Here is a 27,461-nt window from a genome sequence, read left to right on the forward strand (position 1 = left end):
ACATTTTTCACACTTGTGTTAGGCATTTAACTTAATTTAAATTGATCCATTTTGCCCAAGGTCTCATTCATCTGAGCGTCAAGGTGGGTGCCCCCTCTACCTTACCTGATGAGCTGTAGATATAAAAAAAAAAGAAAAGAAAAAGGGGCTTGGAGGGAGAGAGAGAGACACTAAGCTTACCTTTGATGTGAGTAATGAACTGCCACGGTATAAACGAGGTCACCAACATACGCTGCACTCCTGTTTATTGTAACACATACTGTACTTGTATGATGTCTGTACACGACCTGACTCCAAATCCCAATTCAACACATACTGCTTAAAACACATATCTCGTCTGTTCAAGCAAAAACAACTTTACATTACATTTTACACACCACTTTTCTGTGCTGTTCTTAGTCACCTGCTCTTCGACCATGTCTTCTCCCCTAAAGACAGACTAAGACATTCCACAAAGCCCATAGTCTTGCCACACTTTCATTGACCTTTTCCAGATCTCCTTCTGACCAGACCTTCAATTTTTTTTTTTACTTTACTCAGGGGCCTCAATGAAACTCAAACTGCATTCATTATTTCACCCCAAAATGCCACAAGATTCTGCAAGATCAACGAAACATCATGCTACTCCTGGGAACAGCTTGCTTCAGTTCCAAGTGAAAAGGAGGCATGGAGGGCATCACATCGACATTTAGAGATATGTAGTTCCTCAGAATTAGAATGAAAAGCAGGCTTGTTCTGACTGTACAGGCCCCAGATGTTCTTCAACTTTTCCTTTACAAAGGAACAGTAAGGCGGATAGGGCATGGTATCTGTTAAAAAATGTAGTCCCATCAAAATGTAAAATAGAAACAGAAGTCTTCAAACTTTGGACATGGGTTTGTTATTAGTAACATGGATGGATTACTGATCTAAATTTGAAAGTACAGAACCAATTACCCAGGAGGTTAGGAGAGACAAAACAACCAGACAGGAGCAAAACTGTCAGATGAGCATGATGATCAAAAACTGTAGCAGAATTATCTAAGTAGAGAAGCAAAACAACCACAGACACTAGACAGAAACACAACCTGGCTTTCAAGAGATTCAAAATGAAATGAAAGAAATGCTGAATGATTCCAAGGAGAAATAAAACACCCATCGAGACAACCAGACAGGACCACCAAGAAGACATGCTAAATGCTAGCAAGGGATACAATATTACCATGGAGAGGTGCAAAACAAGCAGGTTAAACTATTTATTAATGTTGACTGTGCACTGTTTTTGCATCGCCACTAGCAATTACTGTACTTTAGTCTTTTGTTCTGGACTAATCAGAAATGACATAAGCTTCAACTGTCCTGGGAAATCACTAATTACCACCAAAACCTGAAGTACCCTTACTGACTCTTTCCACATAGAGGACACTAAATCACAAGCTTTTAGTCACGCTCTGAAATCACAAATCCAGTCAAATCCAGCTGACAATTCTCTTGTGTCACCACCCACTGAGATGGAGATTTCATTGTAACCGTGACTGGTAGGGGGAATGAAAAATAAACAAGGAATCAGAGCCAGAGTGACCTCTGATACAGTTTGTATTTCCAAATCTGGTTCAGCATCATCCTTTTTTTTATATTCCATTCACATACTCCTGCCCAGTCTGATTTCCTCACCTGCTATCAGCCATGCAAAATACTCAACTGCACAGGTTGGGATATGCACATCTACAAGCAAAAAACCAAAGCTGCACACAAATCTACACACAGTCCAGTCTGATATCACTCTACTGTAGATATTTTCTCCCCACTTATTACATGTGCATCATGTTCCATCTTCCCATTTTAGCTAGAGTCTAATTACTAACAATCCTCAGACACACCATGGCCTTGGATTTAAGAGGCAGAGAGGAAGATTGAATTTAATCCAGCTAAGCAGAGAAAAGGTGACCTTTCTGCAAGCTAGTTTCATTTTTGTTACATCAATGATGCAACTGGATTAGAGAATTATTCCAGGGAATGAATAAAAGCTATGAACCTGAAGCTAAAACCTCATTCATCTACGAAACCATCTTTTCATTTATTCATTTATTCAACTTCAGGCCTTGAAAAAGGCACAGACTAATCAGCCACCTTGTCCCCGCAGGATGTTAAAAAAACAGATCAATCAAGGGAACGAACCCCACTACACTACAGAGAGAGAGATGCACCATCGGGGCACACACCATCTGTCACCCTTGCTCTCTTGCACCTGCTTATGAGGTGTCACTCTCCTCCTAAGCCAACCTTCTTCTTGATGACATACTAAAAGACCAGGTAGCCTGCTGGGCCAGCCCATGAGCTAGCTGTCAGCCTGTGCTTGGCATACCTATATATGTGTCTCCTCCTTTCACTTAGTTAATGAGCTTAAGAAAAATAGAGGTCACGGTTTTATATAATTAAACACATACAAGCCTTTTCTCTCTATGCACAGATAGAATATAGAACATAATATTACCTGTCAGGATCTGTATAGTGACAGACAACTGGCTGAACTGAAAGTTGGGCCACTCACAGTAATCACAATACACCTTCATTGATGCACTTCTAAACATGGGGGTCCTGTATATGAGAATGCTGAGACAATAAATATCCAAAGCGCTAAAGTAGACAACTGAACTTGCTCATCCAGAAGACTCTTCAGTTCTGAAGAACTGAAAGATGTACATATATATATATATAATGCCCTGGATGAATGAGAACGCCCACAGATGTTTAGACAATAATTATTTTAGGGGGCTGGGCTTCCTGTGGACCTGTAGCGAAAGTAACAAAAAAAAATATGAGTGAACTTAAAGAGCATTCACAAATATAAGAAGTGAATAATTGGGAGTTCATTTGAAAAAAGTTGCATGAGATTGTAAACAAACTGAACTCACAAGCTCATTTTTACTTTGATACTAGTCTGGAGAAAAGGTTGCCAGTCAGGCATTCTGCCAGTCTAGGCTATGCCTAGAAAAGTCTTACATTATTTTTCCCAGTTAGAGATCCTACAGCTGCATTCAAACCCTGAACTGACCACAGAATGGCAACTGCAACCAGTCATGTTCGTTTTCAAGTCAAGAAGAGCAGTTGCCACTATCAGCTACAAAAAGACAGATCAAATTGCATTCACAGTCATTTGGACTAAGCACACTGGCAGTACACCTTATTCAAGCAAATGCTAATTGTGCCTTGCCAGACCACAATGAGTGGAGCAACATTTGTGAGCTGGTTGGGGTACGACAACAGCTTGCTCTCAGTGAAAAAAAAAAAGGCAATGAATGACAAAGATTTATAGCGTTTTATAAGCTGACAGCTATTAGTAGAGTGGCTGTTCTTAGTCCTCTTAAATTTATGTGTAAATATTCAGTACACATGAGGTCTGGCCTACTGTATGCCCACGGTGAACCTGCCTCTCCAATTTATTTACAGATTCATCAGAAATTCCATCAAAGTCCAATGAAATATGAGTGGAAATAACATTCAACTACACTGAAATGATGATTATAGTGAAAGCGATGATTCAAAGCAATATAATGTCTCATTAAAATGATTTCTGAGTCAGAAACTAGACAAGGTGTGTGCTATAAAAAGGTCAGTATTTATCATATTGATAATATTGTGAAATTTGAGACAAAGAGAAGAGGAAGACAAATAGGTAAAACTACAAGAAAATATCAGAAAGGTCAACTAGTGAATTTATAAAAATAAAGAGGTCTGTAGACAGGAGTGCAATTGGCTAAGCTGTCTATCACACAATGTATGTAACTATAGTGTATATATCCAGAATGTATTTATGTGGTACTTAGCATCAAAATAACAGGTAAACACTACTGACATTTATTCTTTTGCCAGCTGCACTAGTTTAAAATACAGAAGTAGCTCAAATACTAAGGTTGCCAATTGGTCAAACCATGACAAGTGAAACTGTGAGCACACAATCCTACACACTGACAGATTAAAACAAATATGACCGACTTTAAGGCATCCCCCATGCTCTTCTGCACATGCTTACACTTACCACTTGGGTGCGTGTACGATGGTAAGGCTGAATGATCGGTAAACCCAGGGGTGTCACCCATTCCACAGTGTGGCCAGACTTGGAGATGAGCCTTGCGCTCTCTGTCAGCCAATCCTGCAACAAATGGCCAGCGGAGGTAAAGTGAGGGCACACACTGGTTTAAGGGACCTACTCATTAAAAAAAAAAAAAAAAAAATTGAAGCCAGTCAAGAGTGTGAATATCTGCGTATTTGTTGTGTTTTGGGCATGCTTATATTGAGAGCAGTGTAATCATGTTCATATCAGTGAGTCTGATCAGACTGGGTCACAATTTAGTAAATCAGGCTTTATGCAGTATATAAACATAAGTACAAAGTAACAATATTTGAACAATAAACTGAAAAATAGGAATTTCCTCCCAAAGGATCAACACATTTGTGTCAGTTGCTCTTCATGGAGCTGTAAACAATTGTTGAAAACTTGCTGAGGAACAGGTGAGAAGTTGTTGCTTACCCTAAAAATTGCTTTTGCAACAGCTCTGTTTGCATAAGTGTCTGGCACAGTTTGTCTCCAAGAATGGAAGCCCTGTTAAAGTCCCACAGGTGCCTCCTCACACAGACACATGCATACTGAGCTCTAGGCAAGATAAATGTGTCCTAGTGGTTCGAGGTAGCAGTCTGACCTAAAACTGCTCCATTCATCATCACCACTTCTCTATATAAGGACAGGCACAATGAAATAAGAATAGCAAGTCAGCAAAGAGAGAGATTCACTAACAAGTGGCAGACAGAGAGGGATGATGAAGAGTGAATGGAGATTGGTTTGATGGGAATGACAGAATAAAGGGGAAATGTACAAAGAATGTAGGAGAGATTGGGATGACAGCACTGAGGATTGATCAACTGCCTCTTTCTCATAATTCAACTTATCACTGCAAATGCAGGAGGCTGTGACCTATATAAAAGCAACAGATGCACACATAACCACACACACACGAAGAGCATCAGGTCAGCACCAGGGTATAGTGGGGAGGGGAATCATTCATCTCAGACTGGGCTCCCCGCACATTCCCCAGAAGGACACAAACACCAACAGTGTGTTGTGGTTCTGTTAGCTGCTCAGACTACTCTCTGCCCATGGAGATAATATACAATCCCCTATCAGGTGCACATCCTAAATCTATAAATGAAATCTATGTGATGAATGAGTGCTGTTGCCAGGGTAACAGTGTGGTAAACTAGTCATCAAGAAAAATAAATCACATCTTATATGTGGAGTTTGGTCAGTAGTCAGAAATGGGGGCAAAGTTTTTTTCCCCCACAGGTCAGTTATTTCATACTAATTACCTAGAAGGTTTCCCAGAAAGAACAATATATTATTATTTACAAGAAACAGTTTCAGTTTTTATAGAAGGTTTATTTAGGTGCAATGAAATTATATGCAGTTTGTTAGAACTACTATTAATTATTGGAATCTTTATTCTTCACATATGTTGAATTGTATGTTTTCCTGAAGACAAATGTCACATCCTAAAAATCCTAGGATATACTTGCAATGAATTGGAATTGGAATTGTTTAATTAAAATAATGTATGATTATGTCTGCTTTTCAAATGTGTGTAAAGATATACTGTATCACTGGGAACACAGAGAAAAGGAGTAAATAAATGTGCAATATATATACACACACACACACACACACACGCACACACACACACACACACACACACACACACACACACACACACACACACACACACACACACACACACACCCTCACACACACACACACACACCATATATCGGTTATATGTTGAATAAGATTTGTGTTAGATTTCATGCTGGTGTAATGAACTCACCTGGATCTCTCTCGTCCCTGTAAACATCTCTTTTAAGCCTTTGAAAACCAGTCGTACTAGGTAATGGGATGCATCCCATACATGCTCCTGGAAAATCAACAAACAGTTTTTCCTTTTATTTTAGTTCATCTGTATGGATCAAATATGTAAAGCAAATGTTAGTGCTAAAGGTTGTCACACTATGAAAGGTAAATTTCTCATATATGCAGTAATACAATCTCTTCCTCACTTCCTCCACCCATCCCTTTGTAATCAGTTGCAATTATACCTACCCCCCCAATTCCACATTCAAAAATTAGGTTCATTATGTAATAGTGTAAGAAAAACCACAGCATTGTGCTAAATGCTGTGGTTGTCAGATGGCAGACATACATACAGCAGGATCATACAGATGCCATCTACACAGGCAATAATAGGCAAGGCAAGATTATTTATACACCACAATTCATACACAGAGTAATTCAAAGTGCTTTAAAGAAATAAAAGACAAGTTACAAGTACATCGGCAAAAATCAAAATAAGAAACAGCAAATATATATATAATATTATATATATAAATATATAATTCTAAATCTAACTATTCTACAGAACTATATACCTTTTAGGAGATAATAAGCAATACAGTAATGTAAGAAGATTAAAAGCATCCATTCTCCTGCCTTGATGTTATTTATCAGAATGGGTGTGCTCATCAATGGACCATTTATGTCCAGCTCAAACAAAGTGCAGTCGTTCTTAACTAAAAATAGATTGGGAGTGGCTGTGTACCGGATATCAAATATAGGCTATTATTATGTTCCTGTCTTGATCTCACTGATACAATCATGCAATACTGTATTTCACTGCAATATTAAATAAATTAACTTCACTACAGTAAACTTGTTTTTGTTCCATGCAGCTCACATGTGCTGATATTGTATGCTGCCACTGTCAAGTTCAGTTCTGTGATAAAGGCATTCATGTACATGCATGAAAGTGCAGAAAGTGGAAGAAATTTCATGTTATTCAAGTCTTCTCTACTGACAGTAGAGAAGACTTGAATTTCATTATGAGTCTATTTGAGCTCTATATAGAGGACATCCTGTGCTAAGAGGTCACTCTGTCATGTCACACTAAAAATAAAGCAGTACACTGTGTGAGGGAACCCCACTACCAATACCCTGCTCCACCGTACCTTGGGGAATTCATCAATCTCCTTCAGTCTCTTCTCTATCTGAAGGCGTCCCCCATAGCGCGTGACCCCATACACCACAGTCATCACAGTCTGTTTGACCACCTTTCTGCTGATAAAGCCTTCAAGGACCTGGGCAATCTTGAGACCACTCTCTGCATCCCGAGCTCTAAACTCCTCCACCTAAAACACATGGACATGTGACAAGTAGGCATACGACTGCTGTTTGAAATGTGCTTTTTGGAAGACATTTTAATGCTTATCCACAAACACACATACTGTATATAAACTGTAACTCATGCAGAAGTGTGTTCCCTTGCGCAGTAACTAATAAGAACTCTTGATTAATCTGCTCAATATTTTCTTTTCTTCCTCTGATTTTTCTTTTAGATTTGGTCCCTAAAATATCTTAAAACATTGAAGAATCTCTGCCTCAGATGTTGTGCACTTTATTGTACAGGTTATGCCTGTGAGTAAACAAGATTCAATTAGCCAGGTACCCTGCTAGTTCACAAGCATGATATTGTCTACAGTATCATCTCAAATTAACTGCAGTCCTCAGAGGTAGAAATACTAGTGAGTCCGCACCCTACTCCTTGACAATTACATAATGAACTTTGCAGTTACACTCACCTCTCTAGAAAGGTTTCAACTTTTTTCATGTAGAGAAGAGTCAGTACATTACAATTAACTCCAAACTGTCTCCCCAGAAACATGCAGGTTCACAGCAAGGGCCTTCAATAGCTTTACTGTACATCCACACAAAATCTGAGCCTTTGGATATAGCAGGCAGTCTATCCTCACTGCTCTTTGATGTATGGCATGTGACAGTAAGTACTATAAAACATGACAGCTACAATGAGAAACTTCACAATACAGTCTGAAGGCTAAAGTCTGTCACTCACTATGGGATACGGTAAGTAATCTGAATATTAACAGGTGCACAGGTGCAATGTGATTTGCAACCAAAAGTTGAGTAATCCATACCTGCTGTGCCACTCCACTGTACACATCCTGGGGCATGTCACAGGGCACAAGGTTGACTGATGTCGCACCGATAACATCTCGGCCTAGAGCAGCGTAGTGCTGGAGACCATTACAGGAACCATCCTGGAGGACAGGTAGAAAAAAGTAAAATTACAGCACTGATGTGGAGGAGGACAGAACTGCGACAGCGTAAGAATTACAGAAATAAGATTGGAAGATGGCAGCAAAATAAGGGTTAAGGATCGATGAGACCGCATCAGATTATCTAAAGACACCTGAACTGACTGAGAACAACAAAGAAAGTGGTGCAAAAAAACGAGAAAGCAAAAAGAAAGGTAAAAGATTAAATACACAAGCAGTAGTTCTCTTTTCTTAATGAGAAAAAAAGATATGACAATGGCTGTTCATAAAATATAGCCATATCTATTATTCCAAAGCGACACAGTGAATTTTGCTCTAAATGCTTTTCCATGGCCCCGATCATTTTTCTCTCTAGTCCTCTGGTGAGATTATGTGACAGTTAAGTGCTGGAGCTGCAACTAAAGGCCATACAAATTCGCTCCTACTGAGCAGACCCTTTAGTTTATAATATGTATTTATCTGTATATCCAGACAATTGACATTAATGAACATCAATTTGATGCAACAGTGTCAGATTTAGCCTAGAGGACAATTTTCATCTTAAGTTCCTGCAGTTCAATGTGGCACTGACTGAAACCCTTGCAGCAATATTCTTTTAAAAACAGCTGGTGCTAATTTATTTGAGCCAGAACGATTACACTTATTTCTGTCTAAATCTAACAGTCGTCTAATACTGTTCTGTGCCCCCACAGGATATTTTGGTCTTAATCTATTCATCCATTTCCTCTTCTGCTTAGTCCAATTTAGGGTAGCGGTGGGGGCTACACCCAATCCCAGCTAACACTGGGAGAGAGGTGAGGTACATTGTGGACAGATCACCAGTCTATAACAGGGCTGACACACAGAGACAGACAATCTCTCAAACCTGCGGACATATAGAGTCAATTCGACCCCAGCTTGCATGTCTTTGGACTGTGGGAGGAAGCCGGAGTATCTGGAGAAAACCACACTGGCACGGGGAGGAACATGCAAGCTCCACACAGAAAGACCCCAGGGCCGAACTGGATTCCAGCCCTGAAACGTGTTGCTGAGAGGCACTAGTCCTAACCACTAAACCATTGTGCAGCCATCCTTTTGTTTTATTCTTTTGAAAGTGCCTGATGCCTGGGGTCAGGAAAATTACATCCAATCATTTTATTGGTGCTCCTTAATGGAACTTGCCCTGACAATTTTAATAACTTTAATCTAATTAGCATTAATCATTCAAAAAAGTTACAGAATACAAAATGTGTATTAGTAAAAATAACACTGAGAAATTCAAGTCTCAAGTGCAAAATAAAAGTTATGCTATATCAAGGCTTTTAACAAGGGTTTGCAGTTCTGACTATGCTGCATTACATTATAAAAGCCACAGATTGTGTTTAAAAGCAGAAATCAATGAATTCCTGACAGAAGGCTGCACAATTTATGGGCTGATTATTAATGGAGCAGAAATACATGCAACACTGACACTATGTCTTTGTTTTGGTTTGTGTTAGTAAAAGCTGTGGTCTAAAGACTAGATTTCAATACAGGACAGCTTAAGCTGTGGTCTGGTCTGTTAGATCAGCGTGACCAGTTTATGACGGATGAAACAGGCCTAAGCTGTCTCAGAAGGTACTGGCTTGTTAACTTTGATGTGCCCTCTACACCAGCACTAGAAAACCTGACCTGAGTGGCATGCTATTTTTAGGAGGCTATGGACTGTTCCTGAAATTGACCTGAAGTGTTGGCAAATAATATTCTGTAATCAGTTATATTTTCATCTGTTTTACCTGAGTGAAAAATTTATTTACATTTTTTTACATTTTTAATAAAATGTCTTAACACACTAGTAGGAGATTGAAATATTGAATATTGAATTGATGTGTGAAATACATGTGTGCAACTCTGTAAACAGTAAATAATTCTGAAAGTGCTTAATAGTACCTGATGAACAGGAAAATGAGAGATGCACTGTGTTGGATCTGGAGATCTGATAGCGTTGGCTATCTCCATGCAGCAGGCCAGAGCCTGCCAAGGTTCATCTGCGTTCATCCACCACTTCTTCCCCTGACAAAACAAATACAAGCACATGGCACATTATCCTGCACATCTAAACACTGCCATAAAATAATTTTGACTTTGTTTTTTAACTGTTATTCATATGTATTTATACTAAATAACGATGTGTAGATATTATCACTGACTAAACAAGAAATGCTTGTATTTTTGGACTGAGCCATCAATGATCTAAAAAATTCAATAAAGACAGACTCACGTTTAGAGGGCTGTCGGCAGAGTCCAATATGTCCTCCATTATTGTGTTGGCGTACTCCAACCGTCCTTGTAGAGAGCTCCTCTTCTTTAACCCTGTCAGATTGACTAAGTGGATCTTTAGCCAGTCCAGGCCTTTGGGACCGAGGGGCTTCCCCTCTGCAAACACAAGGATAGCCCGAGTAACATCACTTCCAAGGTGATTAAAGTATGGAGGACAGGGATAAGTACGGCCACGGAAGTCCATGTTGTGAGGGAACCAGAAAATCTCATCCCGCATGTAGTTGGCAATAGAGAGTTTATAGAGTGCATCCATACGCAGACTATGCATCTCACTGCATTTCTTTTTTGCATTAATCACCTCTCTTTTCATGTGGGCCTTTTCAGTAGCAGTGTACGTGGGATCTTGGGGGTTGAAGTGGGGTATTTTGGGAGCCTCTGACAACGGAGGCGGGATGTCTAGCTTATCACTACCCCGATCATTGAAAATTGAGATGATAATATCCAACAAGGGTTTGTTAATTCTCCAGGCGCAGTTGCCCAGCTGGTTGAGAGAGTCCATGACTGCTTGGAGGTTTTGGCATTTCTCCAACAAGATGTCATGTTGCGTGGCCCCATCCACTGTGCGCATCATCTTAGTCGGTGTGAGCAAGTAGGTACCAAACTTTACAGAAATCCATGGCACAGGAGGGCACAGCATTGGCATCACATAGGAGTCAAAGGTCAGCTTGGTCTCCATGGCTTCCTGCTGCATCTGAGTCAGGATGGGGTGTGGTTTGATAAAGCCGACCTGATGGGTACAATTTCATGAAAAATCCAATTAGAAACCACAAATGGGCAGATGACTTCTGTCAAACTTTTGATTCTGTTAATACATAATATAAACAATATCAAATAACAGTGATCTGTTCTGCAACAAATCAGGTCAGTGTTAATCATGACAGTAGAATTTAGTTTGAGTGTAATTCTGATAAAATACATAACAGAAGATGAGTTATAAATACAGACATCTGTTTAACAGCAGTTTAAATCACTGCTGCTAAGAACAATGAACAACTGCTGCACAGTATATATCCAAAACAACCAGGGTAAACCATATTTCTCATCTTCATTTTATTGAAAGTGTTCACCAGAAAGTCATTTACACACTACAGCTTATCATCTGGTAGATCTTTTTCAATTTTTTTTTTTAATTATGGAGAATACTTGTTTGTGGCAGAGGAGCAGTTGGTTAACTGCTTGAAATAAACTTTTGCTTATTGTGTCCTAGTTGTAATTCACCACACCTACAGCATGTAGGCCTGGACAAAAGACCGTCATTAGGAAGAAATACAGTAGCCTGACAAAAAATTAAAAACACCTCAACATCGATTGCATGAGTCAGACTGTCACGCTGTGCTGTAAAATCATTAGGATGCTCCCCTGATGGGCTAACCTCTAAGACAGAAAAAAAGGAGAATACTAGATAAACAGGGGAGAAATGGAGGAATATGAAATGCACAATAATAAAATTGTTCCGTGGTATATCACTTTGTCAGAGTGCATTTAGGTCAAGAGATCCACAATCCTCTCTCTCCCCCTTTTCTGCTTCTCTCTGCTGACATGGCTGCTTCACCCTCCTGCAGGGTCCCATGGCAGTAAATCAGCAAACCAATTAAGAGAACACTAAAAAAGGGATTAGCCTGGAACCCATTCATCTTACTCAACTGGAAAAGGTTTTATAATTCACAGTTTTTGGAGCTTCACGCTGGATAGGAGGGTGCTCAAGTGTTCAAGGTAGCCAGCATTAAAGTGACAGAAATCGTGTGCTTCTGAAATGAAGGCTTCTGTGTGTGTGTGTGTTTTCTATTTGTTTCTGTTTCGCAATGGTTCTTTCCTTACTGATAAAACCCACCACTACCTAAACTTTAATTGATCCATCTAATCCATCTTTTGATCAAATTAATTGTTTGAAATTTTTTAAAAGTCAAGATGCAAATAATTTCATGACTGCTTTAGGAACAACAATGAACATTTTCATTTCTTATTTTAAATTATTCTGAATACTTTTTTAATGTTAGTTTCCAGTAGACCCTTTTTCACTATAATCCTTAAACACTCTATGCACAACAGTCACACAGCAGAAAGGATCATGTCTATGTCCCTGTCTATTTGGCAAAAGCACTGTAGCATCGCAGCCATTTCCTCAGCAGTCAACAACTCAACAACTTTGATATCCTGGGGAAAAGATAATTGCACATTTAACATACCTGTCGGGTGCTACGGAATGTGTACATGTGGTAGAGGACAGGGATGAGCTTCCTGTCATAAGCTGGGTTCAGGATGTCACTATTTATTTTAAGGTTCTTCACCATGATGTCCACCAAGTAAGTGCCCAACTCCAGGGTTACTATGTATGGCCAGCTTGTTTCACCACCCTGAAGCGTGGGTCCTGAACTCTGCTCCATCTCCAGCTTACACCACTGTTCTCTGGGAAGTAGGTCACACAGCTAGAGGGGGAAGAATAAAAGATGGCTTCAACAAACACTCAGTAAAATCACATTTCACTATGGTTTAGCAAGTCATACACACACACATGCGCATATATATATATATATATATATATATACACACACACACACACACACACACACACACACACACACACACACACACACACACACACACACATATATGGAGTAGCTAATGTATTATGGTCTGACTGCCATTGGGATGAATGACCTCAACACTGTGTGGTGGTGTGGTGTGTAGCTTTTAAAATTGAGGCATGAAAATGTAAAATGGGAACTCAGACCAATGTTTGGTATCAACAAAAAAAAAAAAAAACACCATAACAAGCATAAATTTAACTACAAAGGCTATATGTGAAATAATTAACATATAGTAAACACCTTAACTAACTTCTATCCTAACTAAGCTACGGTAGTATAATGAGCTCTTTCTCATTATAGTCTTGATGACATTAGTGATTTCCCCAGTGCACCAGGACCATTAAAACACTGGTGGAAGACCGAGTCAGTGATTATGGCTGTAAAATTCCACTGAGGAAACTAAGATCCCTGCCACCATTCGGTAATTCACAATCACATTGTTATTAATGGTTGCTAAAACATACACTGAGCGACCGTTTTTTACATGTGATTCTCTGCACCATCAGTTCATCTCTTACAACAGAATGTATAAACAGACATTATAAACACATCTGAAAAGTATCCACTGTGTAATTTGTAAATATACAATTTGTTATTAGGTCTCTCTTACAATACAACTTTATTTATAAAGCCCTTTAAAAACAGCCACAGCTGACACAAAGTGCTTTACACCAAAAATAACTAAAATAAATAAATAATAAAAAGCCATAGGACATATAACAGGTAACAAAAGAATAAGACAAGGCACTAAAAAAAGAACAAAAATTACAGTAGCAGCAGAAGTGAGACCAACTATCATAGAATAAAAACAAACAAGATCAGTGTCTCATGCTAAGTTAAAGCCCATGGAATAAAAATGAGTTTTAAGTAGAGATGTAGAAATGAAGAGTGTAGGCTCCTGTCTAATATGCAGAGGTGGTTTATTCCGCACAGCAGCGATAGAGTCAGCTCTCTTCTTAATTGCAGTGACATTTGCTGACCAAATAAAAATCTGAATCTAAGTATCTTAAAAACAAAACAAATTATTTAAATTTAAAATTCACCACTTTTGGTTTCATAACATGGCAATATCTGAGACTAAGACAGAGTAAACACAAATGAGTCATTCGTTGTGGTTTCTAGGACGAGAAAGAAAAGCAGCACTTGTACAGAAACAGCCACATTTGTTGACAAAAACAGAAGGTATCAGTTCAGCTCAACAATAACAGCACTGCTCAGCTGATTTTAAACAAAATGTGTAATGAATTATGAAATATGATTTCATTTCATGTACCTTGGTATCGTTGGCCAGCAGCTCTGTATATGTGTTGTAAATATTGGTCAACTTCTCCACCATCTGATTACGGTACTTCTGTCGCACAGAGTACTTGGTGTAGACCCTGTTGCCCAGATCTCTGGCTAAAATCTTCAGTGACTCTCCACTGGGAGGCAGGTTGGCAACACTCTGGATAAGAGCAAGACACAGTCCGACAGGTTAAGCTGATGAAAACAGTAGCAAAAGGATGCCTGAGGCTTTTGTTAGGTCTGGCTTAGTTCAATGAAAAAGCAATCTTTCAGTTAGAGTGATAATCAAAGTGAAAACTGTCTTTTCAGAAATCACAATACACCCTGGCAATTGGTCTACAAAAGGTGTCTGATCAAACACATGCTCTCCTTTGCTGCCAAAGATAAAGCCTTTTCCAGCTGTTGTTACTGTCAGCTACTTGATTTGTTTTCTATGGTTTCCCAGATTGGTTGGGTGGCACACAATAGCAACTTCAAGAAAACAAAAAGATATCAGTGACATAACAACACATCATTTTTTTGTTGCACTAAAATAAAGCTAACGTCAATCAAATGTCTAAATCTCACATTTCTGGCATTTCATTGAATTGTAGGCTGGAATAGGAAGGTAGCATTATACCTGTAGCATGATGTCAACATACTCCCTATCCTCCAGCAGACAGAGGTAGGGATAAAGGTTAAGTCTGTAGTCCTTGGTGTTAGTTTTAGCCAGGATCATCTTGCTCTCTCTCAGGGCCTGGAGGAGGATCTTCTGCCAGCGAGCACGTTGCTCTGTGAGCAGCTCCCTCTGAAACGACAGCACAAATGGAAGTCACCCATGCCTTGAAGATTTTCATTTCAAACAATTTTGAAACACTTCTTTCTTTGTCATCATCAGTTAATCAGTATTGATTGATAAGATTAAAAAACTTGAACCAATTTAAAATTACATCTATGACCAAATAAAATGCAACAAGTGAAGGGGTCTGAATACTTTCTGTAGTATTGGCTTGAAAATGCATTACCTGCAAGTGCACATACATAAATTTATTAAAGGGTTTATTTGTTTTCATTAACATAAAAACAGATTTCAGGAAAATGTGCATCCCCAGTTTGAAGTTAAGTGGGTTGGCTCATGTGTACATACAGACGTACTGTAGAGAAGATAAAAGTATGTGCTATTCAAACCTGGGATTGTGTGTAAATGTTCATTTTTTTAAACTTTTACTCTGTCAGACAAAGATCGAGAAGCAGTTTGGATTGTGGATAAAGAGGTGACTGTGTTGTCTCTCGAGGCTTCCATTACAATACATTATTATTCTGCCCTGCCTGTCTGTAAATGCTTCCTGACCACCAGGGACTCTCTGCCTGCTTGTTTCCCACTTTGCCCATCTGCAGAGAAAGATGAGCTAGGCTGGACTCTAAATGGCAGAGTTGGAAAGAAGGCACACCACAGGAATACGAGGACTCTTCCTCTAGCCTATCAGACTGAAATGCATATTACTTCATTTAAACAAGAGAACCTCTGCTTATATGAGAATGTATTCCCGTAGATGTAAAAATCATTTTAATGTCAAGAAATCATCACTTTGTAAATAACAATTTGTTAACATACAGTCTTGATATAATGTATGCTTGGAAATGTAATCTTTCTTTCTAATAGGAGACATCCGATTTGTTCTATTTTTTCTTCAAACTACTGCATCAGAAAGAATGCTATTATAAATACAAGTATATATAAATCACAATAATATATTAATGGTTACAAATACTTCACCAAAAAGGATGGGTAAAGATTTTAAGCCTAAACCCCAACATCTATTATTAACAAACCTCCATTACATACAACACTTTAGTGTGAGTTATTTGATTAGTTTCATTATCACAGACCTGTTAATCTACAATTCTACAATTCTAGCAGTCTGCACTGACGATGACAGAAGACTATAAAGCAGCTGGGTCTGTTTACCATTTTGGCCATGTTTTCAGTGACAGTTTTGGCAGCCTCTACAGAGTCGATGGTGACAGTGCAGGCCTGCTCCATGCTGAGCTGACGTTTGAAACGCTCCTGGAGCTCCTCCTGAGTAAAATCCAGTTTAGGGTAGTGGTGGTCTGCCCTCTAAAACACAAACACGAGAAACACACACACACAGAGGAATAACTATGATATCAAAGCACTTTTTTAACCCAACCACAAGATATTAGGACCACAAGACAGAGACTTTATGTAACCACTTTATTTATGGGACATGCCATGGGAATAAGGCTTGCCTGGCAGAATCAATTCAGGGCAAGAAGTAAAGAAAGCCTTTCAACGCCACCCAGCAAAGGCCAGGTCATAAAACCACCTGAGTCAGCTGCCATGAGAGTGTTTATCTGTGCTTCCGTCTCAGGATTACAAGAAAGCAAATAAACATTTCATTATTCTCAAGTGAGAAGAGACGAAAAAATTATCAAGCCCTGAGATATTAAAAACAAAACGGCTAATAAATCCAGCAATCAAAGACACCAAAGAGTCAATTTCAATTATTGTGTTGGACTTATTTAAATAGTTCCACTCTCCCTGAAATAACCTGTATTTAGTACGGTGAGCAATAATAAATGCATATTGATAAAATGGGGAAACAGTGGAAATAATAATAATAATCAAATGAGAGAATACCAGGCAATCTCTGGTGAGAAGTTGAAACTAGATCAAACTGCATTTTGCAGTCTACAGCTTAATCAAAATTCTGTCTGCTGCCAGTAAACAATATTCTAATTAGATGGCATGTCTGCTGCTAAAACCAATTCAAAATCCTCCAGAGGCAACTGAGTCTGCTACTCTCTTATCTAGTGGGCCAGTTATTTGGACAGCCTTTCAGTCATTAAGGCAGCCTGCCAAAACATCACTGTCATACTCAGATAACCAAGCAACCAGTTAGTCAACCTTATAAATGCAATCAGAGGACACTGTAATGGAACAGTCACATTTGACCTGTGTCCCAAACCACTGACCAGCACAGTTTCACATACAAGATAAAAATACATGACCTGCTGATTGTTACCATCACAAATTAAAATTAAGAGAACCCAAAATATATCAGTCAAAACACAGATAAGAGGAATATGCTGTCGATATTGAGGCTACAAATACTGCAATTGTGAAAAAAAAAAAGCTGTTAGTGAATCATATGAGAATCAGGAGTAGAAGGGACATGGGAAAGGGAGTAGAGGTGAGAGGAGTAGAGGCGTGGAAAGCAGAGGACCTATTAGACAGCATGGTTGGATCACTATAAATAGGTCGGTGCCTGTCTGGCTGTGAAGGGGTGACAATTAAATCTTTTGTAGTCACGTTGGAGTTTTCTGACAGCTTCCCTGGGTTTCTGCTTCTTCAACAGGCATAACGTAGTGTCAGCCTTAAAATAACTCTTACCTTTATTTAGAGTTATACAGTACTGTGCAAAAGTTTTAGGCTCCAAAAATACATAGGAAACTTTTAATATAAGCTTCATAAACAGTTTTTCATTTACCAATTAACTTCATACAAAGTGTAGTGAAGGGAACTTGAAATGTAATCGGTATTTGCAGCACTGCCCTTTGCCCTTAAACCAGCAGCAGTTCTCTATAGTTTGACCTGCACACAGTTTCTCCTGGTACTTTGAAGCACCTTGGAGAAGCTGCTGCAGTTCTTCTTAAATTCAGGGTGACCCAGTCTGTTCATGTATTCCCAGACTAAGTCCACACTGCCAAAATCAGGACTCTGTGAGGGTCAGACCATCTGCTGTAGCACTCTGAAAATAGTTCTACATGAACTCTGGTCAGAACTAAGGGAACAATGAATGCTGTCAAACACAAGGTCTATAGGCTGGGCACCTTCCAGCATAGCAGTGACCCAAAGCATACGCTGGTGGAGTCGCTTCAGTACAAGTCTCTGACTGCCCAAAGGTGGGGTAGACAAAGTTCAGACTTAAGATCCACAGAACACCTGAGAAGATACCTGAACATGGCAGTTCAGATGTTTCCCATCCAATATGACAGAGCTTAAGGGCCTCTACCATGAAGAATGGGACAAACTGCCCAAATCCAGGTGTGTGAAGACTTTGAGCGATATCCAAGAAGACATAAAGCTGTGTTTGCTGCCAACAAAGCTTATACAAATACTGAATGCTTTTTGTAAATGGGGGGGTTCAGTTTTTGATTCTTAATAAATTTGCAATAAATTCTAAAACCATGTTTTTCACATTGTAATTTTAGGTACAAAGTGCAGACTAATGGACATAAAAAGCTGTTATATTTATTTATAATCAAACCTACAACACGATAAAGTGTCCAAAAACATGGTGACATCTGAATACTTTCTGGGGTGTTTTAACATTTTTAAATAATTTTAAATTGAGTTTTGTCTAATTTTACATATCAGTGAATACAATTTAATCAGCAAACATCTGAAAAGAAAGTCATTTCTTTTTTTGAAGTGTCACAGCCCATATGGCTGTAAGTAATATATTAATGTGGCATTTGATTTTATAATATTTTGTACGACTGTGACTTGACAAAGATCCAGAATGGATCATTTGGATAGCCTAGCACCTATAGAAGTGATGTGTGTATAACTATTTATTTATTTTTAAAAGAAAGTCATTGCACAGCACTGTATGTCTTCTTACACCAAAGCCTGTTATACCTGGGTATAGAAGTCCTGAATCAGTGATGTGGAGCACTGGCTTGCAGTCAGGGTGACTTTGGGCTGGTACTCTGGCTGGACAATGCGCACGGCCTTCAGCACCATGTCTCGCTCATCTTGTCGAAACACACACTGGCTGAACAGATCATCTACAGACAGGTTGTCCTCCTCCATTTGCCTCAGGCACCTGGATATACAGGGACATATAGTACAGTTCATCAAGTCTTTGCTGGACCTTAATCAAGGTTTACTCAACAGATCTAATGACTCAACAGTTATTTGCCTCTTAAATGCCACTAAAGTTTATTTAGTATGAAAAAAATGCAACCATTTTTGTTGGATGTAGTTACCATGGTTACAGATATTGTGACACACTGTCACTCTGCAGAGTAGTGAGTAATTTTGCAGCTGCTTCATTCACATTTTGACTAAAGCCCTGCCCACAGTGTTCAGTGGGAAAAGCTCTATTGTTGGATGACATTTATTTTCATGGGCAGTTTTTAACAAACATCTAGAGCAGAGGTGGGTAATCCATGTTCCTTGAGGGCCACTGCCCTGCTTGTTTACCAACTATCCCCTACCCAATGCTGATTACCTGGATCAGGTGTGTTCATACCATCTCAGATGAAGGTGGAAGTGGGGGGAGACAAAATGAATTGGTACCTTCCAGCGTCAGGCAGAACACACCTGACCCAGGTAATCAGCATTGTTAAGGTAGGGATAGTTGGAAAACAAGCAGGGCTGTGGCCCTCAGTGCTCACCTCTGATCTAGAGGAATATTTAGATGGTTTCCATCCATTATCTATACCAGCTTTTTCCTATTTAGGATCACAGGGATATGCTGGAGCCTATCCCAGCTCTCTTTGGGTGAAAGGCAGGGGTACACCCTGGACAGGTCACCAGTCCATCACAGGGCCACACAGACTCAAACAACCACACACACTTACACTCACTCCTATGGGCAATTTAGAGTCACCATATTTAGGTGATTTGAATAAATGAAATTAGAAGTGTTAGTGTGCTATCACATTTGCCTATTTTTTTGGTGTCTAACTAAAGACAAACCACGGTACCATCTGACCACATGTTCAAAGTTCACAACCTTCTGACCTGCCTGTTGATGTGGGAACAGGACTAAGATAATAATACAGCTTGCTAGATCCTTGATTAATTATTTTATTTTGGAACTCTCCTGTCTTTGTCTAATCTACCCTGATCGACACTTTAAAAAAAATCTATTTAAGTATTTAATAATAATAATAATAATAATAAATTTTATTTCATGGCGCCTTTCACTGTAGGGGTGCAGAGGAGAGTGGAACTGGAGGAGCGGAGAGTACGAGGCGGAGAATAGATATGAAGTAGATCAGTGATGTATGGTGGGGCAATAGAGTGGAGGGCTTTGTAGGTGAGGAGGAGGATTTTATAGTTTATACGGAAGGACACAGGGAGCCAGTGAAGTTGTTTAAGGACAGGGGTAATATGATGTGAGAATGGAGTTCTGGTGATGATTCGGGCAGCAGAGTTCTGGACAAGTTGTAGTTTATGAAGTGATTTGAGAGGTAGGCCAGTGAGGAGTGAGTTACAGTAGTCCATTGCATTGACAGGCCTTTCAGACTCGAGGTATGAGTTTGATCTAGAGGCAGATGGGCACTGATGACAGTGAAATGTTTATTTAAACAGAATCTCACTCACCATGACAGGACTGCAGAATGCAGATAATGTCAATGTGCAACTGGTCTATAGAATACAAATGAGAGGTGTAATACCATGACTATTTCATAACTTCATTAGATTTATACATAAGAAGGGCAGTGAATTAATATTTTCAGCCTGGTGGATGTTTATTTCATCTTTTCTTCTGGTATTAGTGGGTCACAAGAGCTAAAGTTAGAAATATTTTGTTTGTGTAAATTAATGTATTTTCATGAACTTTAAGGAAAATCACAAATGGAAAGGTCACATACTATAAATTAAACAATTATGTAGAAACTATACAATTAGTGATGTATTTCATACAGTGCTTCAATGCATGTTAATTGGCTTAAGTGGGCAACTGAAGGTCACCCAAATACTGTTTTCTATTTAGTATGACCCACAGTGTGCACGATGCATTTTTTATGTGCATAATTATAAATACTGTAATTCTACAGAGGGAACCTTGTTAGTATCATGCACACTTAGTAGTCCAACCCTCTGAGTAGTCTGAAGACTTTGTTTGGCTGTACTGCCGCCTAGTGGTAAACAGCAGAACTGCATAGCTTAACCAAAAAACAGAAGTGAGAAAGATGAGAAAACATGATGAGACACCTCTGCTCTTCTTTAACACAATTAAAACATACACCAATTACCACCTGAAGGAAACCCTGACTGTGCAACTTCCAGTGTGATTTAATCCACTCACAAATGAGCAGGGTTGTACATCTGAATTAATAAATACATGAAAACAGTTACTGGAATAGAAGACATAGCTGTATCTTTGGAAATATTTCTAAAATAAGACAAAGAGGTCAAAATTGAGAATATTTTTACTCATGCCTTGGAGTCTCTTGTGATGCAATGTGTAATTTTGGTCTGAGTAAATGAGAGAGGGCTGAACAAAGAAAGGATTAGTCTGGGTGCTGGCAGTGTGGTCCAGAGGAACAAAGCAGGCACAGAGGTTGAAAGATAGCACATAATGAGCCTGGTGACTGCTCTGCTGCACCCTAGGGAGCAAAGAGCTCTAGAGGACATGGCACTTACAAAGGGAAAACTTTAAGGGATAAGTGTGTGTGTAAGTCAGTGAGTTGATATGAGTGTGTGTGTGTATGTGTATGTGTGTGAGAGAGAGAAAGAGACAGAGAGAGGGGAACAGATTGGTACACTGAGGGCAAAGATGCTGCAGGGGACACTTCAGAGGTGAGAGTGATATTAGAAGAGCACAGCAGTCAGGCCATAATATAAGGAGGAAGAAAACAACTGCGAAAAGCGAAAAATAAATTGAGGGACAGAGAAAATGATGTGAGGAAGGTAACAAAAAAGAACGGCTGCTTGGCCAGACACTGAGCAGGGGTGCACCACTGCAAAACAACAATGTCATATAAGCATCAGCTTACAGTGATCGATGGACCAACCAGATACCCAACAGCAACCCTACTGCCCTGCCATCTGTCTTGCTATTGGACCACACAGAATAAGGTGATGTCCCCAAGGTCTGGAAGGAAAGTATGTGGGCTTCTTTGTGTACAGTAATCAGTGTGATGGAGTCTGATGAAGCTCTTAAACAAATAATCAAGCCAGCAGTGTCATGACGGTCATTGCTATATCTTCTTACAGCAAGATCGTGTTGTAGAAATGGGCTAGTTTGCCCATAGGTGTAATTAGAAACTAGCTGCATCCAAACTCACAGGTCAAACCTTGAAGACTAAAGGTTTTGAGAAAAACCTGTGCCGCCTCTAGACAGACCACAACTAACTGTGAATTCAGGCATTTCGCACAAAGTCAACCAAGAGCAGGTTTTAAAATGATCAATGAAGTGGTAACCACCAATTACTTTTATAGTAACTAATGCCATCATGTTTAAAAGACATGAGTTGTGATTTTTTTCCCCGATTAGCAGCATTTTTTCAGGCAATTAAATTAAAATCTATCTGTTGAGATTCTTTCTAAATGTTTGTACATCTTTGAAAAGGGTAAAAAAATTCCAAACAAGGCTTTTTTTGTAGAGAGACTGTCCATTTGAGGTCACTTAGAAGTTTGTTGTTTCACAGAAAAACATTACATTCTGAAATACATTGTACAATAGATCAGTGATCACTGATGACCAAAACATGTAATGGTGACATTATTTCTAAATTACCTCAAAACAAATATCAAAGTCACTTTTGTATTGCAATTTACCTTTCAGATACAGAAACTAAGCTAGCTAAGGAAATACATGTTTAGTTTCCATGTATCTGTCGCAGCTTATATATACTGATGAGTGTGGACAGGCTATTTCAAAGAGATCACGCATCCTAATCAAGTGCATGTTCAGCACTGTATCTATAGCAATATGTATAAGTGCAAATGGACCCAACAACCACTGTTCAGGTGTTTTTTTTTTCTGCTGTAAGTCCTGACTAAAATTAAAACTCAAAAAAAAAAAGAAAATTCAATATGAGCCCTGCCACTGCCTGGGCAACAGACCAGCTGACTGTACTGGCTGCCATCGAACAGGCGCATACACTGTGACACATGTAGTCTTCAGCTGTGGCTGTGAGCTGTGCACAGTGGTGTTTTGTGTGCTAAACATGTAATAAATCTAAGTGTGAGCCTGACACATAACAAGGAATTAATAACACAGTGATTTGTCTGGATGACCTGATTGCTGCTGACACACAACTAGGTTACCAGCTGGCTGTCACTGATGGAAAAAATGCAAAGGAACTGCTATGGTGTATGAGCAAAATAATAATAATAATGATTAAATGCATCACAATTCATGTCAGTACAGTTCTGATGCACTGTAACAACTTAAAGAGTCAGATTCACAGTGTAAGCTTGCTACCACAGCCAAAACTGTTTTAAGTGGACTTGTAAAAGCAAGAAGAATTAAAATGTAGGTTTCCACAATCAACAAAAAATTTGCAAATAATCATGTCACACTGAGTTGCCATGGAAACAATATCAGAACTGGTACAGTAGCTACAGGTTTAATAAAAAATAGGCACTGATCACTGTAAACAGAACAATAACAGACATACCAAAAAAATATTTTCACAACTAAATTCAAGAAATCAAATGACAAGTGTAATTATGATAGTCGAAGAAATTCAATCACACTCAATCTAATGCTTTTAATAGTAATAAAGAAATATATGACGAACACACAAAGCACAAAATAGCAGCTTGATATCTGTATATGACAAGACGAAAGAAATACTGTTGATGCTGAACATGCTAACTAGGAATTAGCAGAGCCATAGCCTTATCTTAAAGAAAGATTGATACTTTACTGACACTTTCTTAAGATTAAAAAGTATATAAAATTATTGGTAGTAATAGCTGGAGTTATTAGAAAAGTGTAAGCCAAAACTAACAGCATGTTGCAAAAGTGGTTACAAAAAAGGCCCTGAGAATAGCTTGACACCTGCTGGTAAAGCTGAGTATTGCTGCATTGCCACTTTTTAAAAAACTGAAGCTTCTATCCCATGACCTAAATTATACACGTCTTTAATGTATATTTGAATATGTGTGTGTACCTTCCTAGTCCCCACCATGAAAATCGCTGAACTGTAAGGTGCTGACTTTAAGGTTAAGTTTAAGTTAAGGTTATTTAATAAGGAATTCTTAAAGCAGCTCTTCATAATCCTTCTTCACAAGTAGTTTGTATGTGCGCACATACCTTGCGATGACTCTTGGTGAGCAGTTATGATTGCGGCCCATGGACTCCAGAGCAGCACAGTAGGACTCCAGATTTGGCTTCAGACCAGCCTCTTCTAGCAGAATAAATATACGTCCAATCTGATTTAATGTGCCCTATAAACACAGACACAGGAGTGCCATTGAACTTTGCCTTGAGGTAAACTTCAACAATGTTTAGTCCAGAAATGTTTTTTTTCTCCGACAAAACAAATGACAATTGCTCAGTTAGCTCAGGGTTAGCTCGGTATCAGGGCCAAACAAGTCGGTTTGTTTTGTTTTTTTACCTGATCAATATCAGCTTTACTGAGCTAAACCTAAGCCTGATCCTTTGTTTGACACCTACTGTCATGCAGGTGTCATAAACACAATGTTGTCGTACAACATAATGAAGCTAAAATGCCTGCAATGCGAGCATTTCATGAAGCGGTAGGAACAGAGCTACATTCACCTAAAAAATAAACACTGCATTTCTGTCTAGAACGTCCCAACTCACTTAACCTGTGTGTTCCCTGCCAGAGAGCCTGGCTCTAGCAGCTTCTGTATCCATCCTAATAATATTGTATAAAACTCATTGTGCCCTCTGTTTCTCTGTCGCTCTCTGGCAGACTGATTTATCCCTCTGTCATGACAGTGACCACTTTGCAAAGACAATAAATACCTAAAACACATTTGCGTCTCAGTTCATTACAGATTCTCCTTAGAATATTGAAGTTTGTCAAAATTTCCACAATTGCTCATTTTGAGTGGTCTAGTTTTACTATTCCAATGCTGCACTAATTGAAATTATGCTATTTAAGACATATTTGAATTTACTTGGGTCTTTTGCTAAAATGCAAATGAAACTAATGTTGCAAGTAGTCGCCATGATGACTCTAGGAAAACAACTATCAGACTGGGACTTGGTATCAGCAGATACTCAATATTAAAAACCTTGTTCAGAACAATTCTAGACAGACTATCAACAACTTGCGAACCAGGGGAATGTTCATGTGTTTGTAATTCAGAATATGTGATGTAATAATATTTACTCTTGATATATTAAAATGTTTTGATTGTGTAAACATCACACAAACTTTGTAAACACCTTGCTTAAAAAAAGCTGGAGTTACACAAGTGCTAATTTCATCCAATTAAAAAAAAAGAAAAAAAAAAAAAAAAATCACTCAAATGCAGAATATTCTCCTAGATCGCCCAATTACATGAGTCAAACACAGTTTTAAAAACATTGCATATTAATTGTTGAACTCACTTTCTTAGCCCAAACCCTCATCATGATGTTGTAGGTGCCCGTCTTCAAATGTTTACGGCGACTCATAACTCGGTGCTGGCTAAGCAGGAAATGGTGTGCCCGGTTAATGTCTCTCGCAAACACACATGCCTCCAGGTAAGAGCGGATGCTGAGCTGGATGTCCCTACACGTAGTTCCTTCACCATTGTCCTGTAGATCTACTGGGCTTACCCCTGAGCTTGAAGACGTCCAGTGGCTCACATGTTGACTATACCTCCTCTCCAGCTGCTCCACCTTGTCGTCGGCATCAGTAACCATCTGGACGTCTTCTCTGAGAAGCTGAAGTCTAAAGTCCTTCAATGTTCCTCTAGAGACATTATCTGCTGTGGCAGCTGCAGAAGTAGATGCTGAAGAAACTGCAGCACGAATTTTATCAGATAATTTCATGCGCCCTCTGCTCTTTGTGAGTGATGATGCAGTCTTTGCAGTTGTGGTCAATATAGTTTTATATGATGTACCTGGGTGCATCGTGCTGCCTTTGCTACCTTTAGATTTGACGACCGATTTCTCCTTGACATTCTTCTGTATTGTCTGCTGGAGGTGCTGCTGTTTCTGCTGTTTGTTTTTCTTCTCCTGAGTTAACTTCTCTATCCAGCGGCTAGGCTGGGATTTAGAAGCTCCTTTAGCAAGAATCTGTCCTGATTTCAGAATGTCTGTTTTCTGCTGAGGTGTGCTTTTCGCACCCCTACTGGATGAAATCCCTCTTCCAGACGAAGGAGCTTCAACAAATTGCACCTTTGCATGCTGGACATCTAGAAAGATGTCAGACTGGAGTTGCTGGATCCTGGCCTCAAGTACTGAGAGGGAGAAACAAAAAAGGCATCTAAAGTGAGTACACAAAACTGTTTTCTTACAGACTGGCAGTACAAACACACAGGACATAGCAAAAATGTATGATCTGCTACTTAACACTGGTTAGAAATGTGGCAGCATGACAAACATACCGTCTAGCAGCTGAGACTGTTCCAGCACGCGTTTCTTTGCATCTTCTGTCTTTGGGACTATAAATGAAACGTTTCTCTGTTGAAGCTGCAAACGTGTCTCTGTTAAAACAAAAACAACCTGATTTAACTTCACAGCGTAGAGTAAATGTTGCACAATAATAATAACAATAGTAACAACAATAATTTAATAATAATAATAGTAATATCCTGACTCCCAGCCTAGTGCAGACTGAATCTTAAACGGGCTGTAACAAAAACATTTTACACACATCAGCACGTTGATATTTCCCTCAAGTGTCCGTCACAGGAGCAGTGATATCAATCTGAGACCGGCTCACCTGATATCCGCCTCACCGCGCCGCTTCTCATCGACGCGCACAGCTGACAACAGTCCGCAAAAGACACACCGACAACACACTTTTCAACCAAACTGCGGCGATTCACGCACTTGGCAAAGGCGCAGACTCTAAGAAGGGACATGTTGACATGCAACAACCGCGTTATTCTCAACACGAGGCTGCCATCTTAAAACAGACTGAGCTAATCGACAGAGCTTCGAGTACATACCATCATCGCGTCAGGCGTGATGAGGAGATCGCAGATAACTCGATGGAGACTTTTTATTTTTTAATCGGCAGCTTGCAGCCTAACTAATGGTGCACTACCGCCACCAATTGAACAGGAGTGTGAACAATCACTAAAAGCTCAAGGAATTATATCTTATTATTTTTGAATAACCAATGATAACCTTACAGACTTTGTTATTTGTATTATTTGTATTTATATTGACATTTTATTTATTTTAATCCCATATCCTCCCAGCAGGATACTTTCTGATTTGGATTTAGGACATAATGCAAGTACCAGTATTTTAA

The 27,461-nt window shown here is 39.2% G+C and overlaps 1 protein-coding gene across 1 annotated transcript in view; it reads right to left on the reverse strand.

Annotated features, from left to right (window-relative positions):
• polrmt (polymerase (RNA) mitochondrial (DNA directed)) overlaps positions 1-27,105 on the reverse strand; it is a 37,929-nt gene extending 10,824 nt beyond the window's left edge. Inside the window, exons 1-15 of the mRNA XM_026305125.1 lie at positions 26,925-27,105; positions 26,587-26,685; positions 25,604-26,439; positions 24,335-24,468; positions 18,970-19,156; positions 16,273-16,422; positions 14,944-15,111; positions 14,314-14,484; positions 12,639-12,878; positions 10,394-11,179; positions 10,063-10,185; positions 8,014-8,136; positions 7,030-7,209; positions 5,856-5,942; positions 4,019-4,132 (exon numbers count right to left, since the gene is read on the reverse strand). Coding sequence (XP_026160910.1) covers positions 4,019-4,132; positions 5,856-5,942; positions 7,030-7,209; positions 8,014-8,136; positions 10,063-10,185; positions 10,394-11,179; positions 12,639-12,878; positions 14,314-14,484; positions 14,944-15,111; positions 16,273-16,422; positions 18,970-19,156; positions 24,335-24,468; positions 25,604-26,439; positions 26,587-26,685; positions 26,925-27,066 — 3,540 coding nt within the window. The 5' untranslated portion in view covers positions 27,067-27,105. The remainder of the gene's footprint in view (positions 1-4,018; positions 4,133-5,855; positions 5,943-7,029; positions 7,210-8,013; positions 8,137-10,062; positions 10,186-10,393; positions 11,180-12,638; positions 12,879-14,313; positions 14,485-14,943; positions 15,112-16,272; positions 16,423-18,969; positions 19,157-24,334; positions 24,469-25,603; positions 26,440-26,586; positions 26,686-26,924) is intronic.
• Positions 27,106-27,461: the final 356 nt, after the last annotated feature.

Source organism: Mastacembelus armatus, chromosome 4 (assembly GCF_900324485.2).
Source record: "Mastacembelus armatus chromosome 4, fMasArm1.2, whole genome shotgun sequence".
Lineage (NCBI taxonomy): Eukaryota > Metazoa > Chordata > Actinopteri > Synbranchiformes > Mastacembelidae > Mastacembelus > Mastacembelus armatus.